We start from the raw sequence: 20,231 nt of genomic DNA on the forward strand, positions 1-20,231 counted from the left end.
CTATATGGTTGCTTCAGATCTAGTTTGAATCAACAGGCCAGTTCATCCCGAGTTGTAATATTTTTACTGTTTGGCGGGACAGACGGAATCAGACAGATCTTGTATAAAATAGTCCTGCTGGGTCTCTGGATGAGCAGCATGATGTTTCTATGCCACAGGCAGAGTAGCATTGTTTTAATTCAGTGTTAACCAACCTTTTCCGGTATAAGGACCGATAATCTCTTTAGCAATGATGGAACGTTTTTGATTAAAAAATATATATAAATTCCATCATTTAGTATAGCAATGTTTACACATAACCCCCCCTAATACTCGGCTGCTCCACACTTGTATGTACACCTCCAAACTTGATGACAAAGACTCTACATTTTTTCCCAACTGTGACCTACCATCTAAAAATGTTTCATTCTTTTTGATACTTTGCTTTCAATTAAGCTGTTTCTCCTGTGTTCCATATGCCATATTATTATTATTAGTATTATCTTTTATATATTTAGCGTCAACATATTCCACAGCAGCTTTACCATCCCTCTCTTATTTTTCACAAATTCTGAAAGAATAAATTAAAACAGAGGTCGTAATAGGTTACAGAATTTTAATTCACTGGTTCTCAGCCCTTGTGTAGGGCGACACCCCATGTTATTATTTTTTTTTAAAAAGGGGGGGGGTCCCGACATCCTGGTTATGAATCCTTGCTCTAGATCAAATATGAATAGGTGATCAGTTATGTTACTCACTACTAGTTATGATTTAATGACTGAAACATTTGACTATGGCCTTTGCTTTCCTACACTGTTTCACAGTAATTTAGTGATGCAATTTATTATGTATTTAAAGTAAAGTGCCAACCACCCATACCAAGGAGCCGGGGGCCAGTGATTTTATAGACTATCCTATGACTGATTACAATTACCTTTTAAAGCCTCTTTTCATGCTTGTGAACACATCGCTACAAGTGTTTAGCCTTCCACAGCTCTTCACAGGTTCTAAACGTTGGTCATCACTGGTAAATTTACACATTCACAGTTTAACAAGTGTAAAAGTGAGCAATATACATTTTGTGACATAAAATAAGATCCTGATGTTTCTACAGTTTAATCTAACTTCTTTCTTTTAGCAAACAGAAAGATTGTTGAAATTCGAAGGAAGTTAGAGGAGGAAGAGTTACTCCGAGACTCGAGCTATAACAATACAGTGAAGCATAGTTCCATCTCAGTCAGCTTTACTACGTCTGTATTGGGAGATTTGAGGAGGGCATCACATATAAGAACTGAAATGAGAGCGGAACACGTTGAAGCAACGTCTATAATACCTCAAAGGAGGACAGTGGAGCACACCCTAACTCATGTGAAAGAGATATATTAACTAGCACGGTTATGTGCATGTATGTTTCACACACAAGACCACAGAATTAATGTGCCGGCTACCAGTTGATACTAAAGAATGCTTTGGAAAGAAATACAAAAAATTCTAATGTTATATGAAATTATTTTATATTTTTATGTATTAAACTCAATGGAAAGCTTACATTTTATACGCCCCATTTTGAGAAATAAAAAAAATACAATTATATATATTTTTGGCAAAATGTTACTTTTTATCTTTTGTAACAAGTAAAGAAAATCCAGAATTACAAATACCCAAATAAAAAAATATCCTAATCCCTAACAAAAACTGATTTAGACAATAGAACATTATACTTGTAAGTTATTGGATCAATAAAGTGTGTGTGTGTGTGTGTGTGTGTGTGTGTGTGTGTGTGTGTGTGTGTGTGTGTGTGTGTGTGTGTGTGTGTGTGTGTGTATCAGACAGCACCCAATACTAATTATGGTGCATGACTTGCAAATAAAACTAATCAATATCAAGTGCAAACTTGGTGATTTGAGCAAAGTTAATTCTAACCAAAAGGTATATAAAATACCAAGAGAACCAAGATCATTGAATGTGTGAACTATAAGCTAATTAATTACCAAGATACAACACAATATACGTGGGTCTGTAATAAAATTGATAAATGAACAGGTTGATAGAAATAGAAAAAAACATTCACAAAAAAATAATAATTATAAAACCAATTGTAAAATCCTCAGAGAATCCAGGCAGCTTTTCCAAGGAATAACCACTTTCTACCACAAAATCTACAAAACAAGAGGGAAAAGTACACGCTCCATGTGTAAAATCAATATGACCATTTAATCAACTGACCACAGTTAAAATCATTGCACTCACAAACGCCGGAGTGTGGTTTGCATTTTATATGAGAAACTCAAAGCTCCATCACTGTAAGCAGGAATAATTCAGACCTCCCGCCGCACGCCAGGAAATCTGTTGTTGATCCGGGACATAGATTGGATGGCACCACCTCAGTGAAAGTCCTGTGGCAATACAATGTATTTGTGCTGAGTTCCCCCCGATCTGTGTTTCTCCGGCTCGTTCATGTGATGTATGAGTGCGTACAACCAACGTCCCTATGCATTTCGTCGTCACAACATCGTCAGGGGATAATGCCGGATTGGAAACGATTCACTTTAAATAGTCTCTAGTTACCAAGATTGTAGATATTAATCCCAAACCATGTTTAAAGAACATTCACAGCAAATTAAAATGCAAAAAAACAGCCCATAATATAATTAAACGATGTAAAAATAAAGGAGAACAACATTGATATAAACCAACTATTCTAAAATATATACAGAATATAGTATATTCCATATACTAATGAGAAGATGATTAGTATGATTTTAGTTGCACAGATGATTATATTAGAATATAGTATATTCCATATACTAATGAGAAGATGGTTAGTATGATTTTAGTTGCACAGATGATTATGCCCACATCAATATCAGGTGAATGAATAATCATCAATATAGGCTATATTATCTAAAATACTATATAGCCACATCTAAGATCTACCAATAATTATTAGAACAGCTATTGATGATATTATTTGGGAGGGAAAGAGAGATGAGCTAACCGGACATCCTATCTTCCTTTGACAATAATGAGATGGGGTTAAAATTGACGTATAGTATTGATTCTGCACGTGCTCTATTGTTGGACTTTGCACTCTCTGTGGGTGATGATGCTTAAATATTTACAAAAACTAATTTCAAGATAGGAGCAACCAATAGCTATCGTCATGCTTCAAGTAACCATTACAAAAAATGATTAGAAAATATACCCAAAAGTCAATTTTATAGAATTAGAAAGAACTGTTCGTTGGATTCTGATTTCTTATTACAGAGCCATATATTGGCCAATAGATTTATAGACAAAAGCTATGATGCCAGGCAAGTACACAGAGCCTTTGACCAATCTACATTACATTGTTTATTATATTATGGGCTGTTTTTTGTATTTTAATTTGCCGTGAATGTCTCTTGAAACACTAATTGTTTGGGATTGATATCTACAATCACCTTGGCAACGAGACTAGTTAAAGTGATTCTTTTCCAATCTGGCATTATCCCCTGCCGAAGTCGTGAGTGACGACAAAACGCATAGGGATGTTTGGTGTACGCACTCATACGTCATCAAGTGGACGAGCCGGAGAAACGCACACACGTGTGTATATATATCTGGCTATTTTTGTAAACCAAGGGGTTGTATTTCCTAAAGTCTATACTCTGGGGCACAACCAGCCCATATTTATCAAAGTGCCACTGAAAGCAAGATTTTTTTTTTTTTTTTCATTCTGGTTCAATTCTTTTGCACTGGCTTTGCAGCAGGGAGATTTTTGTAAATATCCCCCTAAATTCATGAAAAATGCGTGTTTGCACCAAAGTGATGTATGGTGCTAATCTGTACTAATTAACTGCTACAGAGGCAATGAACTAAAATGAAAATGGTGCCTTTCCCGCCCCCCCCCCCTTTCTTTTCTTTGAGTCCATATTAGATTTTACTTGAAATAGCTACATATGTATATATTCTATATACATACACAAACAAGTTTTACAGAAGCCACATTCCCAACAGACTTTATTTAGAAAAATATAAACTATACAAGAAGATAATATACTGATGTCTTTGCGTGTGTCAAGTCTTCTTTTACTTGAGTTGGACTGAGGCTGCGGGTTTAAAGGTGACATCAAGATCACAATTGTTCCAGTGTTTCATAAGTTTAATATGACATTAAATTGACAGTCTTGTAATTCATTGGGGTCACTGCCCTAAAAAAAAAGAAATGAATCGCGGATTAGGGAATTACAAAAGCGTGGTGAATACACGCAACCACCATCACAACTAAATGATATTTGATTAGGTCCAAAAGGCTTTCTTCAGACAAAGCCCCAATTTCCAAAATTATTTAGTCCTTTAAAAATTGCCTTCACCTTTCATTTTCAAACAACATAATTAAATGTGAAATCATTCCCCTAAAGAATACTGATGTAATAACTATAGCATGCTTCGCCTAGGCAAGATGCCATTAACAGGCCCCTAATTATAGTAACATATATTGCCCTGGAGTAATTGACTTAATTGGCAGATATTGCTGAGTCGGGCGCGATACAGCAAATAGTGCTGGGCATTGTGAGTTGCATACATTTTCCCATTGTGCTTTTTGGAATTATCTTTAGGCGCACATTTTTAAAAAAAGAGGGGAAAGGGAGTGGCCGAAGCAAGGATATCCTGAAAACCTGACCTGTTGATGACCCATGACAACTGGAGTTGCCCACCCCTGGTAAATGCAGATTACACTTACTTTACTACATTTGAGGCTAAAACACTTAGCACTGGATAGCTTTTGGGCCCGGATGGAGGATGAAACAGCTTTCTCCCTCCAATAGCAGTTTCCGATTTCACAGACTTTGCCCTATAAGGGTCGTTAGAATGAGAAGGATATGGATCGAATGTTCCAGCTTTCATGCCACCTGCCTGTAAACAGAGTCCACATGGGAAGGAGAAGGCAACATTTACAAGCATTGAAGAAATTACTTTTTGTCAACTGTGAGTGTGGGCAGATAGAACAAGCAACAGTTATTTAACCCCATTCATATTTTCTAGCATGTGTGAAAATCGTGCTGCTCAATATTCTTTTGTGATTTTTGTACACTATCTGAAACGGGCAGGTTCCCAGAATCTGATCCATGGTCTCCCTGCTTCCAGGGAAACAAAATGTGTTGTGTTTACCACTGGATAAGGAATTTCTCTGGTAGACACTATGGATTGTAAGCTCTCACGAGCAGGGCCCTCATGACCTTTTGGTATCTGTGAAGAAACCAAAGGAGGATGAGGCACACAGGCAGCAAGTGTAGTCACACAGCTTACTCTGTATTTGTCACATCAGCGCAGGTACATCCATGTAACGTTTCAGGGCACAACGCCCTTCAGACATATGCATTTAGGTAATAGGATTTACACCTTTTGTATGTTTGCACTTGTTTGTCCTTATTTGGTATGTCATTCTATTTATGTAATATACATAACTCTGTACCCCCATTGTACCGTGCTACGGCATAATTTGTCGCTTTACAAATAAACGCTAATAATAATAATATGGCCGCTGGGGTCAGCTTTGCTCTGGCAGCCAATAGAAAGCCACAGTGTCATGGGGGCATGACATGCAGCCTTTTAATTTTGACCCAACAGACAAATTTGTAGCTTTTTGTTTTTATCTTTCCAAACATTTTGGAAACCTGGGGATGTCCTAGAGATGGGGAACACGGTTAAGGTGATATTAAAATAAGGGTAAGAAAAATAGGGATATTGCCTCTCTAAGCATAATATCATTATTAATACTCATATTATAAATTAAAAATCCGGTATGAAGAAATTAAAAGATCTCCTTAGCTGGTGCGAGAGAGGACTAAAGTCAGATCTATAGATTCGATGGAGCCAGTAGTGGATTTAAAAAATCAGATGCCCCATGGAACTTACCTGGGTGCCGCCACCCTCCTCCATGGCGGTGTCAAATGACGCTGTGATGTCACATGCTGTTGCAATGGCAATGTGACGCCACAGCGTCAATTGACGCAGCAACGCTGAGGAAGGAGGAGGGCGGCACGAATGAGAAGGTAAGAACTTTACAGAGGTCTGTATATGGGGTGGGGGGAGGGAAATATACCGCCCCAATATATTGCCGCCGTAGGCCCAGGCCTAATGGGAAATCCGCCACTGATCATAGCTGAACCAGTAGGTACTGTAAATCAGATGGACTGGGAATTTAGACATAATCTTCAGGATAGCGTCCTTTCCTTGCAGTAACTCGCTGAGATCTGACTGGAGAAGAAATAGCTTAGAAAGCAAAGTCCTGAAAAGTGGCACTAGACTCCTGGGGCTTTACGTTACTGTGTGTAATACTAATATATTTAGAGGTGAGCAACAATAATTAACTCAAAGGGGATACAAACAGGGCTGCTACTCAGCCAGTTTGCACTGGTTCTTCAGAACCAGTTGTTAAAAATCACTGAACTAGTGCGACGGCAGAGACCAATGCGCTGCGAGACTAAAAGGATAGGGCCCGGACTCGGTACCCTCCTGTGACCTCAACCTGCTGTACATCGGCAATGCAGCATTAGGAATTATGGGATGCAACTATTCAGTGCTCGTGGTGAAAACAGATTAACACTGAAAAATCAAGCCCCACAATTCCTAGAACGGCACACTATGTGGACAGGAAGAGCCAAAATAGAGGCTCCACATGGCTGGGGAAGTCCAAGGGATTGTGTAGTAGTAGGTGGTAAGGGAGGCGGAGGAGTAAAGCTGATGTGTGGAAGCAGGGGTTGGGGGGAAAGAGGTGTGTGTAAGGGGAGAGAGAGGTGTGTGTAAGGGGGAGAGAGAGAGGTGTGTGTAAGGGGGAGAGAGACGTGTGTGTAAGGGGGAGAGAGGTGTGTGCTGAATTTCAATACACTGATAATGAGCACCCTGCACTGTATAATTATGCTTAGTATCTATACACTGATAATGAATATACTGTGTTGTATAATGATCATGAGCATCTCTATATACTGATTATGAAGACGCTGCACTGTATAATGTTATGGAGTATGATACGTCTCGACATTCGGACAAGCGCCCAATGTTCGTTGCAATTCTTCTGATGAAAGCAGTATAGTTCTCACTTCATGGTTGCCCAATACTGGGCAGATAAGTTATTTCTGCAGCCTACTTCTCATTACTGTTTTCTCACAATATCCAGTCTACCAACGACTATGGCTACCACATTGGGGATTAAGACGAAACCTGCTTATTTCCTTTCTTTTTACCATTGAAAAGTCCTTTTTAGCAATCCCATCTGTAGATGAATTCTGGAGATTTTAGTTGCTAAAAATGTGCCTCCCTACGAGGTTTAAATCTATACCGCGGTCTGCGCTGCACCAAGCCTTTGGCGCTATGCGTGTCGCCATATCCTTCCAGGGGCAGCACAAAGATTGTTTTACTGAGAACCTGTTGTTAAAAATTGGAATATCATCCCTGGATACAAGTACACATAGGTATTAATCATAGGGGATACAAGTACACATACTGTAGGTATAAAAACATTGACACCTGTAAATAGATGTTACACAGAGCAAAATAAAGTTGGTAACTGCATGCTTAGTAAAAACCCAGCGTGGCGAGTAGTATACGAGTGTGGTACCAAATTATTATTTTTTTTAACCTAACACATATATGATGGACACAAATAAAAACATGAAAGACTAAATTTGTACAATGTTACTTTCATCATTGAAATCACAGCCAAAATGTATTTTCAGGAACATACAGTAGGATAAACTTGTGCTTCTTCATGAATCGTGTATTCATAGCATAGAATAGCTGTGGGCTTTGAGAGGGCAGGAGAAGAAATCTGCAACTACTGTATCGTTTTAGCAAGCCAAATGAGAAATTGTTCAACGTCTTAAAATAGGGCCCGTGTTAGGTTTACAAACCTACCTCTTTTGCAGGCGAACTTGGCTTAAAGGGGATCACACTTTTGCTTATATCCACCTTTTTCTTTAGGGGTGGGAGAGGTTTGTCATGGCGGTAAGGATTTGCATCAAAATATTCCCTTGGGTGAAGGTTTAGCCTAAAAGCACTTCCTTTAAGTTTTGATCTGTGACTTTCAAATTCTTTCTGTAAAGAGAGAAAATGGCTACATAAAAATGTACAATGCAATAAAATAAATAAAATTAGGTTCAATGTATGATTTTGTTTTTTGACATCCAGACAACCACCCAATCTTCTTTACAATTCTTCTGATGAAAGCAGGATAGTTCTTACTTCATGGTTGCCCAATACTGGGCACATAAGTAATACTAAGTGTGTTCTCATATTCCTGCTGCCTACTTCTCATTACTGTTTTATCCCAATATCCGGTCTACCAAAGACTATGGCTACCAAAATGGGGATTATGACTAGACCTGTTTATTTATAGATGTAGCATCTCCTATCTATCAACAGCCACAGGACATGTGCTGGTGAACTGTGGACCAAGAGTCGAGCGTTCACAACACAGTGCTTGAAAGGGGTGAATGGCCCATCAGTATTAACACAGCGGGGGTCCCTGCTTCTGAATGAGACCCCTTGCTTCCATACTGTGTTATTAAAATAAAAGCCGTGCAATCGCCTGTTAGAGGCGCGCAGGGAGAGTGACTGATTCTGTCTGCTCTCACTGCGCGTCTCTTACATACTGATGCAGCCCGGTAGGATTCACACAGCGGGAGTCCCATTCAGAAACAGGGACCCTCCGCTATGTTAATCCTGATCGGCCATTAGTCTGGTTGCTGGGACTCCGCATACACACTCGCGTTCCTGTGGCGGATTCTGTGTGGACAGCGCAATCAACCATTGTGCTACATCCACTCAACTCACCATTAAAAAAAACTATTTCCTTTTTACCATTGGAAAGTCCTTTTTACCAATCCCATCTATAGATGAATTCTGGAGATTTTAGTTGCTAAAAATATGCCTCCCTAGGAGGTTAAAATGGCTGCTACCATGCACACTCGTTAAGAGAACAGAGGATGGCATGGTAACAGCTGATGCCAGTGACATAATAAATAGGTGAAAAATCAAACACAAAAAAATTAAGATTTAGAGGAGCACAAAATGATTGTTACGACTTCATTTTAGTTTTTTTGGGGAAGACTGCTGCTTTAATAAGCACTGTAGCCTTTACCCCACAACGTAAGCTGCTCAACAGAAGCTGAAATGTGGAGGTTAATCAGCCCGTAATGAATCCTCTAATTAGATTGTTACATAAATATTCACATTTTACCTTCATCAGTTCACTTGATATGTTATAATCCTCCGAGGAATAGGGATACTGTTTACCTATCGTTAGGTTCGGATATCTGTTGAGAGGAAGTCAGTCTAGTCAAGCTGCGATACAGTAAGAACTACGCTGTTAAATACCGTGTGCAACGCAGGGAGATTTCCTTAATACCTTACCCATATCCCGTCCCCTGCTTCCCAGGATTTGTGTAGAGGTTTTTTCCTGGCACAGTATATGCTTTTCTTGCTTTCAGTTCAGCACTAAATGCTGGAAATGGGCCGCCTAATGTTCCATAGAAGCTGCCCACTCCACATCTGAAAGTAATGCCACAAGAACAAAACATCACTGGTACTATCATGTAATAGAGCTTGTTAACCGTCACACAACCTTATCATTACAACCTAAGCTTCACCACTAGAGATGGGCGGATTCACCCAAATCCATTTCCCGGATTTTCGTCGATTCCCCCGTTGATTCTGTTACCCCGCAAAATCCGTTTCGTGGTGTAAAAAGTCCGCCAACGGATTTGAGCAGGTTCAATCCGTGCGGATTTTCAAAAAACCACCATTGGGTACAACCCGTGACCGGATTTGTAGAATCCAATCCGCGGATTCAGCAATCCGTTGGCGGATTCTTAATCCACGGATTGGATTCGACAAATCCATCCACGGGTTTGCAGAATTCACGGAATGCATTGGAAATAATAATTTTAAAAATCCGCAAAACGCGAATGGCTCTTTTTGAGATTGATCCGTTGAAAATCCGCGGACCAAAGGAAGTGGCCGATGCAAATTCGCAATAAAAAATTGCCCATCTCTATTCACCACCAAAGCCTTCTCAAAGAGAGCACTGTGCGGCTTGTCCTTTCTGGCAGTCAAGGGGTTATAGGTTGTGTTAGCTTTTAAAGGACCAGTCTGAGATCTCATAACAGATGTACATGGTCTCTCAAACATTGCGAGCCTCCTCTTCAGCACATTTTTTGAGCAGCTCTCAAACGTTTCATGTACTGTACAACTAACAGGGGGTGTGGATCAGCACTCGAACAGAGTTACAGTGAAAACTTGCATAGGAAACAAACGTACACAGAGTCCTTGTAGTTTGCTTTAGCTATAGGACTGTTTAATGTTGGTTTCTTCCAAGGCGTACAGGGTCAAGAAAAGGTTCGACATCCTGAAAATCTTCAAACATATACTGTTTCATAGCAAAAATAGCAAAATTTCAGAGCCCATGGCCCCTTCATCAGACAAAAGCAAACTACAGGGACTCTAGTTTTTTCCTATTCACGTTTTCACTGTAACTCTGTTCACTATTTGAGTGCCGATCCACACCACCTGTCTGTGATTGTTTCTTACACTTATATGCCCAGGTGTGGAGACATAGGATCTGAGCACTGATGTACAAACTTCTATGAGGAAACACCTTTTTTTTCTATACTGTATAACTAAATCCACGAGGAATTCCTATTCCTGCACTTTTAACTTCCCTGTCACAGAGGCCTATCACGAACTAGATCAGCGGTGGCCAACTCCAGTCCTCAAGGGCCACCAACAGGTCAGGTTTTCATGATATCCCTGCTTCAGCACAGGTGGCTCAGCCACCGATTGAGCCACTGATTGACCAACCTGTGCTGTAGCAGGGATATTCTGAAAACCTGACCTGTTGGTGGCCCATGAGGACTGGAGTTGGCCACTCCTGCTCGAGATTGCTGACTTACGGAATCTATACCAAATGAAGTATAAAATACAATGCTATTATCAGTGAGGCTGGCTGTGTATGGAGATCAACTGCTGATACCAGTGGTATAATCTTATGTAACATATACCTGTCCTCTCCTTCCTTCTACGCTGCTCTGTTTTACACTGCAGCACTATGCAGAAGGTCAGGTTTGTGCGGTTCTCCGAGGAGCAGAACTCTCCGGCCCTTGTCCTATAGGCGGTGAAACCACTTGTCCCAGTAAGGGAAGGCTCTGAGCTCAGTTCAAGTGAATGGGGCTCAGAGGCTTCCCTGCCACGGAGAAGTGGCTTTACAGCATATTGAATAGGGACCAAGGTGTTAGGTATCTCAATACACTGTACCCTCTCTGACCTTTGAGGGGTAACACGCGACATTACAATTCTGACTGCTCCGTTGTGTGCTGTGGTTTCTTTTCTTTTTTTATTACAGAATGGATGATTACTTTAGCACATGGGGACTATATAATATGCATGAAATGGCATAGCTGAACTATAAAAGTAGCAGTCTTTTTTGTGACATCACATCATCAAGTGGTTAATAAAGGGTCCTGAATAAAAATATGTTCAAAAAGCATAGTGAAATCATCACATACTGTGGTTCACAGTTCAGATATGCAGATACAATGGTCACAGAAACACTTTATATGACATTTCAAGTACTCATACAGTATGTCTCAATACACTGGCGACACACTTTATTCGAGCTCGGCTAGTCCCACGAATTCGGGTATACTCGGGTGTATTGAGGTTTGTGACTGTTTTCTGCCCGAGTGCATTGGCATGAACCATGGCTGGGAAGGCAAACGCAACGGGGCTTGTCAGAGGTGAGGAGCGGTGCATTCCAGGTATCTGCCAGGTACATACTGGGTATTTGCTGAGTGTGTCGCAGCAATATATTAAGGTACTTTGCAACAATTTTGCTTCACCAATGTCATTGAACCATTTAGGGAGTGTTTTTTTACAGTAGTATATTGAAGAGTTTGTGCATCAGTTTGCCCTTTACATTGTGTTATTTAAGCCCATCAGGTCGGACGTGGTGTTAACATATTTGGTGCACAATCTAATTACCTCACGTTAAAGTCTATTTCCCAAAGTTTTTGGACAAGATAGGTACCCTTCTTTGGGTACCCAGTTTTTTCCCTAAAACGTTGTTTGTTTGTTTTTTGCACGTCTACATTTTGTGCTGATGTAGTCATATGTTTGCATATGTATTGGGATATCTGAACTTACATTTTTAGAACTGGTAAACATTGTTGAGTGCTGATATTTTGGGCCTAAGAACTAGCGTTGATAAACATTTTACCATTTCCCTAGGATGATTTTGTGTTTGGGGAAAACCAATCCAGCTCCAGTACTCGTCTACAGCCTGTTTATTTTCAGATTCTATTGTGGGGTTGCCTTTATATTTTCTCGTGTAAAGTATTGAGAGCAGCCAATATGGTTTGATATAAATAAGGGGCGGTCAATACACCACTGAATGTATGATGTGCCAATATGTTGTAGGACCAATTCAAACCATGTGCCGATCTATATAGAACCAATGGCTTGGAGCCAGAGGGCTCCACAGAGGATGTGATCAAATGGTATTCAGGGTATGTGGAGAAAGCTGAAAAAAGACATACATAGTGTAATACTGATAAGACATCAAATAGGACCACTGAGAGGACCAAATCTTTATTGAATTGGTATAGGCTATAGCATATATGAAATATAGAAAAATGCAATAAGGCAGTCTACTAAACTAAAAAGGACAGATGAGTGAAAAAGTACACATTTATTAAAAACAATACGAATAAAAAACAAAGATGATGTGCAGGTGGTCATCAAACGTAAAAATTGGAATCTTACTTACAAAAAGTAGGTGTGCAAGTAGCATTCGGAGGGAGCCGGATATTGCTGGCATCTGCTCCGGTGTCTCGCGGCTGCTAGTGTTGCCGTCAGATGATGTGCAGCATCCCAAAACAGAATGTCTGTTGGAGCGTCTGCCGCAACTGGTGCCCCACCAGCTGATGACAAATGAAGCAGGCGTCCCAGGTAAGTCTGCAATGGATAACCCTCCCGGCAATGTTCCCACAAGCCTCCTGTCGAGGAGAGCAGCCATCTATCTGGCGACAGTATGAGAGTCGGAAGGCGGACATCTGGTCCTCTGTGCGTGGACGATGTGACCTATAACCCCCACACGTTTCGTGACTGACTTCGCTTCCTCAGGGGTGTGTATGTATATGTATACCATACATCTGACGGCGACACCAGCAGCCGTGAGACACCGCAGCAGATGCCAGCAATATCCGAGCTCCCTCCGAATGCTACTTGCACACCTAAGTTGTGTAAGTAGGATTCCAATTTTGTGTTGGCTGACCACCTGCACATCATTTTTGTTTCTTATTCGTATTGTTTTTAATAAATGTGTACTTTTTTCACTCATCTGTCCTTTTTAGTTCAATAGACTGCCTTATGGCATTTCTCTATATTTCATATATCCTATAGCCCAGAGGTGAGTAACCTATTTTTCAATGTAGCCACAAGTGCAGCAAATGAGAAGTGAAAATCGCCACACCATGTAAAAGTTGAGAAATTAGGTTGCTCAATTGAACATTTAAAACAACACACTGTTTGTCTGCTTCACTCACCTCAGCACTATCACCTGCTGCTGCCTCACTAGCACCTGCTGCTGCTTCCCTCACCTCAGCAGTATCACCTGCTGCTGGTTCACTTCGTTGACTCATTCAGAAAGCGGAAACCAGCACACGCCGTCAGGAAAAAAAAAATATTTTACTGTGGGAGCTGACAAACTCTCATTCGCCACACTTTCATGGCCAAGTCGCCACTTGTGGTGATTGGCGACCGGGTTGCCCACCTCTGCTATAGCCTATACCAATTCAATAGAGATTTGGTCCTAGATATGTCTTATCAGTATTATCACCATGTATGTATTTTTTCATCTTTCTCCACATACCCTGAATACCATTTTCGATTACATTCTCTGTGGAGCCCCTTGCCTCCAAGACATTGGTTTTATATAGATCGCCTCATGGTTTGAATTGATCCTAAAACAAATTGGCACCTCATACATTCAATGGTGTATTGACCGCCCCTTCTTAGTGGCGCCGCCCTAGTCATCTTTTTTCCTTTATCTGATTTGGTTGATCAGATGACTATTTTTTGGCAGCCACTGCCACATATAGTATCACTATTGCACTTTATTGGTTGTATTTGCACGTATCACCTAATTAGTTTGAACTTGTATTGCCTTATCCTGTATTCTTACGCTGTATTCACATTCTCTTTAGACACACCTTAATTAGTAGTAGCGCTGTACACTTATCTCTTCTTACTCTTGATACACATAAGGCCACTCACTCTTTGTGTAACTAATACTTTGCCAAGTTGTATTGTACATTTTACCGGGTGCTGGTATTTCATGACTTACTGCATTTTCTCTCCATTAGGCGGAAGGAAGGCCTTCCCCAAATTCTTCTTGGCCTGCTGTATTCGGTATTGTCTTCTTTGTCTAAAAGGATCCGAGTAAGATTCACCTGTAAATACCCTCTTGTACTGAACATCAAAGTAGCCACCCAGAAGATTAGCCATGGTTTTAGCCCCTCCAGGTAACATCTGTTTGTCCTTACTTGCTGCCTCATTAAATGGTTCTGGAAGAAGTACAGTCAAGTTGTAAAACACAATGTAGAATCCAGAATAATACATTTACAGTATACTACTCAAGATGGTAAAGAATAGAAATAGGTATTATTTGCAGATGGTGTCCTACTCACGCCTTCAAAGCCACTAACCATCCTACTATATTTTGTGGGATCAGGTTTAAATATGATACTAGACTGGAAGCTTTGAATATAAACCTTGCTCCACGTGTGTATTCTTTGCTTGTGTCCATCAATAATGGAATTTGTATTGAGGGCTGAAAATGGTAATTGTGACAATGTTGATGATGGTTTCTATCCCTTTGTATAATTTTGTAGATATGATTTGAGTTCATTCTGTCATGTGCTTAATTGAGTGATTGGGGTAGTTGGTTACAGTAGTCTATAATAAGTGGAGTGAAGCTTGTATCTCTGATGGGTCAGGCTTCTCTTTCTCCTCCTGATTATTTCTGCCAGTGCTCTGCCCTGTTTCTATTTTTGCTTCTCTTTCTTTCTGCCCAACAGATCTGCTTTAGATGCAAGAAACAAAGATAACAGCTTTCACGCATTTCATGTGAGAGCAAATTGAAAAAAAGAACACAAGGGAACATTCTTGCATCAGGGACAATAATGTATCATCTACACTTGACTACCTCATTACATATGTACAACCGGAATACTGCAAACTATATACGTAAAGACAAATACATAATTTAATATTTACAGTTAGAAACATACAAGTTAAACACCAAATAACTCATTACATGCCTGATTTTGTGACGTTTCACCTTGTTCTTTGCTTGGAACAGTAGTAAAATCTACACCTGTTTTTGCCTTGTTTAATGTTTTTTCAGTCACTCCAGTCCTCTGCAGAACTTGCAAACCTTATCACCTGATCTGGTGTATACTTACTAGAGCCAGCAGAGACATATTTATCTCCAATGCTAATATAGCCCAGCTCACTGAACAGGCCAATCCTATCCATGTCGGTCTTTCCTTCCCCAGGCATGGTTCAATGGTGCAGAGACAACAGACCCTACTGTAGAATTGGTCTTTTCTCCTGAAAAGAAGACCCCCCCCCAAAAAAAAAGATAAGAATACATACAGCAGCATTACACAAAAACTACTTGTTAAACGGATTATTTAATATCTGCAGCTGCTAAAAATGTTTAGAGACATACAAGTACATTTTTGTACTATTAACGTTAGAGATTAACTCCTACATGCTGGTGGTCGGCCAACACGTTGTAGATGTTATAAGCCCCTCCATCACTAAAGTGGTGACAAATGAAAGGTGATTGAGAAGATACAAAAGTGACCAAGGTTTTCGAAGGATAGAACGGCATAGAAATTATAAATGGCAAGCAAACCACAGGTTCATACATTATTAACACAAACAACAGGAAGAGATGTTAGGTGCTCATGGTTCAGTTTGTGCGATATGAACCATTTGCTGCGGCACAGGCTGACATCGTATTACTTTTCCGTGCAGCGACTATGAAATATAATTACCTTTCTATTCAAAGGGCCACTTCTATCTAGACTAGGGTGCTTCTCGTTCTATTTAGAGATAATAGTCTACCACATTTATTCAAGAAAAATACAATTACCGTTCTAATCCTGGATGGGGCCGGCAATTTATATTACCTCAATGCATTGCTGCCTTCTCCAGCACTAAAGGAGATTTAGGAGGGGGGCAGGTACGCCGTGTCTAGTCCACGGCACCTCCTAATGTCCTAGAGCAGCTGTGCCATCATTTAGTAAGCCATTTTCTGCCTTAAGATACCTTTCAGACAACTAACTTGAATAGGCTGTAAGGTGTCTTCCAGCTCCTAAATGTGTTTTATGGCAAAAGACTACTTAGTCAATATGGTCTAAAGCCTTGCAACTATAAAACTGCTACATCAGTGCAAAAAAAAAAACAAACAAAAAAAAACAGATTTACCCCAAATAAATCCCATTGCTTCCGTTTGGATTTCTGTCCCGATGCGGTTTGGCACTTGGCTTGCACAGGTTGTGGAGGAGGGATTCTTTGATATATAACCGCCCGTAAAACTTGGTTTATATACTATATATAAATATAGGACTTTATCACAATGAGTAAAATATGTGCTCAATGTGTTGTGTCATTTATAATGAATGATCTTCTCAGCCTGATGAAAGTCCTGTGTTAGCTTTATTTGTAACAGTGAAGGGAAAGCAAAAGTTTTAATTTTTGAAGTGAAACTTCTTTAGCGGCACCTACCACATCCGCAAAATTCCCTGGCAGTGAATGGAGTTGATTGGTGCGGAAGTGACGTCACTGCTGGCAGATGAGGCCAGCTGCCAGCAGGAGTCACCAGAGAGGAGGAAGGCAGCGACACACACAGAGCCGCCAACCACTCTCTGCCGAGTGAGCGGCCAAACACGCCCTCCCGCCCCCCGTGACCCGCCGAGCACAAGTGAGACGCCTCCCACCCCCTCGTCAGCTGTCGAGCAACCCCTCCCGCAAGCTGCCGAGCACCCCCCTCTCCCCCCTGCGAGCCGTTGAGCACCACCCTCTCCCCCCCCCCCCCCCGGTGACCTGCCAAGCACAGAGTGAGCTGCAGTGTGTCCCTGTGAGAGAGGGGGTGGGGTGGGGTGGGCCGGACCCTGAGAATAACACATACACACACAGAGAGAGACACACACAGACAGAGAGAGAGAGACACACACAGACTGACTGACACACAAGGAATAGTTACTCTAAATATAGAAGTGCAGATAGCTAAAACGCGTTCTAACTCAAACATCTTTGCGGTTTTGCACTGAAATTATGTTCTGATTATTAATTAAAACCATCACAATTACAAATACAATTTCTGTGACAAAAGACAAAGAAGTTTCACTTAAAATGCGCGTGATCAGTACACACAACTTTTTGCTTTCCTTTATATCTTCATGGAGAGCTTCAAGGTTTTGGTACGCAACCAACCTCACAGAACTTCTCAGTGCAATTGTGTGATATTGGTTGCTCCTGGAGATGACGCTAAAGAAAGAATCAGGCACAGCTGGTGTCTGCTCAATGTAACCTTCTTGGTTTTAGAGGGAACTGCACTGCAAAGTAGACCGTGTAAATACTAATATTACCCCAAAGACTGAGAGTAAAGCATATCTGCATCAACTGAGCCTTAACAGCAAATGTATTAAATCATTCAATATAAAAAGGTCCAGGAAGCATGAAACAGAAGCCATTGAAAGCCACTGACCATGGGAATAAATGTGACACCTTCCAATGAGCGGCTCCTTGTTAACTTGGGCAAGTCACTTTATCTCCCTTTGCCTCAGGCACCAAAAAAAAAACTCCACGGGGCAGGGACCGGCAAAATGTCTCTGTAAAGTGCTACGTAAAACTAGCAGCGCTATACAAGAACATGCTATTATTATTATTATAAATTAGGCTGACCGTATTACATCTGTATTGTTTTGTATGACATCTGAGTTTATCATTGGCAAAGATACCAGAAACTCTTGAAGTGTGTAATGTAAGCCTCTCTGAGTAGGTGTCGTTCTGATTACTTATGTACTAACGTTGCTTCAAGTCTTGCCAGCGTTTAATCAAAAACGTAAGGAAAGTGGCACAACCTGTATCCATCCACAGTGACCTGACTAAGGACTTGATGATTTGTGCTTGTGGTATATTCAGCCACTATTTCTGCTAACCCCCATCTCTCATGTATCTTCTGCAGGTAAATGCCTCCCCTATTCTGCTATCTCCCCCACCCCTCTGTATTGCAGGTATTTGCTTACTCTTCTCACCCTATTGAGAGCAGGTATGTGCCCCTCCTCTCTCTCCCCCTCCCCATTCTTGCAGATGACCCCCATATGTTGCAGCTATATGCCCCTCCATTTATTGCAAATGACACCTCCCATATATATTGCAGGTGATGCCCCCATACTGACCAAATCTCCCTACTTATAAGGGCATTGACTTGTAAAGCTGAAAAATATATATATATCATTTTTCTGATGTCTCCCCCAAAATAATTCCCTGCCACCCCTCTACCTGCCCAGCGCCCCTCTAGACCTGCCCAGCGCCAATCTAGGCCTGCCCAGTGCCACTCTAGATCTGCCCTGCACCCCTCTACCTGCCCAGCGCCCTTTTACCTTCCCAGCACCCCTCTACCTGCCCCACACCCCTCTACCTGCCCCACGCCCCTCTACCTGCCCTGCGCCCTTTGACCTTCCCAGCACCCCTCTACCTGCCCCACGCCCCTCTACCTGCCCCGCACCTCTCTACATGCCTCGCGCCCCTCTACCTGCCCCGTGCCCCTCTACCTGCCCCGCGCCCCTCTACCTGCCCCACGCCCCTCTACCTGCCCCGCGCCCCTCTACCTGCCCCGCGCCCCTCTACCTGCCCTGCGCCCTTTGACCTTCCCAGCACCCCTCTACCTGCCCCACGCCCCTCTACCTGCCCCGCACCTCTCTACATGCCTCGCGCCCCTCTACCTGCCCCGCGCCCCTCTAACTGCCCCGCGCCCCTCTACCTGCCCCGCACCTCTCTACATGCCCCGCGCCCCTCTACCTGCCCCGCGCCCCTCTACCTGCCCCGCGCCCTTTTACCTTCCCAGCACCCCTCTACCTGCCCCGCACCTCTCTACCTGCCCCGCGCCCCTCTACCTGCCCCGCGCCCTTTTACCTTCCCAGCACCCCTCTACCTGCCCCGCACCTCTCTACCTGCCCCGCGCCCCTCTACCTGCCCCGCGCCCTTTTACCTTCCCAGCACACCTCTACCTTCACGGCGCCCCTCTACCTGCCCCGCGCCCCTCTACTTGCCCCGCGCCCCTCTACCTGCCCAGCGCCCCTCTACCTGCCCAGCGCCCTTTTACCTTCCCAGCGCCCCTCTACCTGCCCCGCGCCCCTCTACCTGCCCCGCGCCCCTCTACCTGCCCCCCGCCCCTCTACCTGCCCCCCGCCCCTCTACCTGCCCCCCGCCCCTCTACCTGCCCCCCGCCCCTCTACCTGCCCCGTGCCCCTCTACCTGCCCCGCGCCCCTCTACCTGCCCCGCGCCCCTCTACCTGCCCCGCGCCCTTTTACCTTCCCAGCGCCCCTCTTCCTGCCCCGCGCCCCTCTACCTGCCCCGCGCCCTTTTACCTTCCCAGCGCCCCTCTTCCTGCCCCGCGCCCCTCTACCTGCCCCGCGCCCCTCTACCTGCCCAGCGGCCTTTTACCTTCCCAGCACCCCTCTACCTGCCCCGCGCCCCTCTACCTGCCCCTGCATATCTCGCTCTCACCTCACTGCTGCTGTCACTCTCGGGTTGTTGATACTGGTTGCCCTGGAGTTGGAGAAGACCATTCACTTGAGATGCGCGGGCTCCACCTCGCACACCCAGTAAAATGTACTATGTGTGTTTGAACTTCCTAACTCTCTGTGACCCTCCGCCACAAACTGCACACGGGTTTCCAGCGCTGTGTCTGCGGGTGATGTTCTGGGAAGTATTACAGTCACGGGAAAGGTGGTAGTAAAGGCGGACAAGACCTTCCCTCTTGCCGTTTTGGTACAGTCCACACTCCAGCTGACGTCTTTCTATCGTAAAGGAGAGCTGAGCATGCTGGGAGTTGTAGTCCGGCCAGATAGCTGACTGCGGTGTGGCAGCCGCTGTCATAGACTGCGCATGCGCTGTGGGCTGGAGGCGCTTTCGC

General features: G+C 42.9%; 2 protein-coding genes across 6 annotated transcripts in view; one reads left to right on the forward strand and one right to left on the reverse strand.

Annotated features, from left to right (window-relative positions):
* CCDC110 (coiled-coil domain containing 110) overlaps nt 1-1,634 on the forward strand; it is a 36,456-nt gene extending 34,822 nt beyond the window's left edge. Inside the window, exon 7 of one of the 2 annotated variants that reach the window (XM_075610155.1) lies at nt 1,118-1,634. In XM_075610155.1, the coding sequence (XP_075466270.1) occupies nt 1,118-1,365 (248 nt within the window). In that variant the 3' untranslated portion in view covers nt 1,366-1,634. The remainder of the gene's footprint in view (nt 1-1,117) is intronic. The other variant, XM_075610159.1, reaches the window with a different exon arrangement.
* A 2,330-nt stretch (nt 1,635-3,964) lies between these two features.
* On the reverse strand, nt 3,965-20,157 carry CFAP96 (cilia and flagella associated protein 96). 4 transcript variants are annotated; one of them, XM_075610200.1, is made up of 8 exons: nt 19,823-20,157; nt 15,483-15,630; nt 14,363-14,582; nt 9,376-9,513; nt 9,203-9,278; nt 7,879-8,058; nt 4,706-4,878; nt 3,965-4,172 (listed from the first exon to the last, which is right to left on the reverse strand). In XM_075610200.1, the coding sequence occupies exons 2-8, from the start codon at nt 15,577-15,579 to the stop codon at nt 4,124-4,126; spliced, it is 933 nt and encodes a 310-aa protein (XP_075466315.1). In that variant the 5' UTR covers nt 15,580-15,630; nt 19,823-20,157; the 3' UTR covers nt 3,965-4,123. The 4 variants fall into 4 exon arrangements, with proteins under 4 accessions (XP_075466315.1, XP_075466322.1, XP_075466328.1 ...); XM_075610207.1 differs by lacking the exon at nt 19,823-20,157 and adding an exon at nt 17,995-18,302; XM_075610213.1 differs by lacking the exon at nt 19,823-20,157 and adding an exon at nt 17,798-17,969.
* Nucleotides 20,158-20,231: the final 74 nt, after the last annotated feature.

This window comes from Ascaphus truei, chromosome 1 (assembly GCF_040206685.1).
Source record: "Ascaphus truei isolate aAscTru1 chromosome 1, aAscTru1.hap1, whole genome shotgun sequence".
Lineage (NCBI taxonomy): Eukaryota > Metazoa > Chordata > Amphibia > Anura > Ascaphidae > Ascaphus > Ascaphus truei.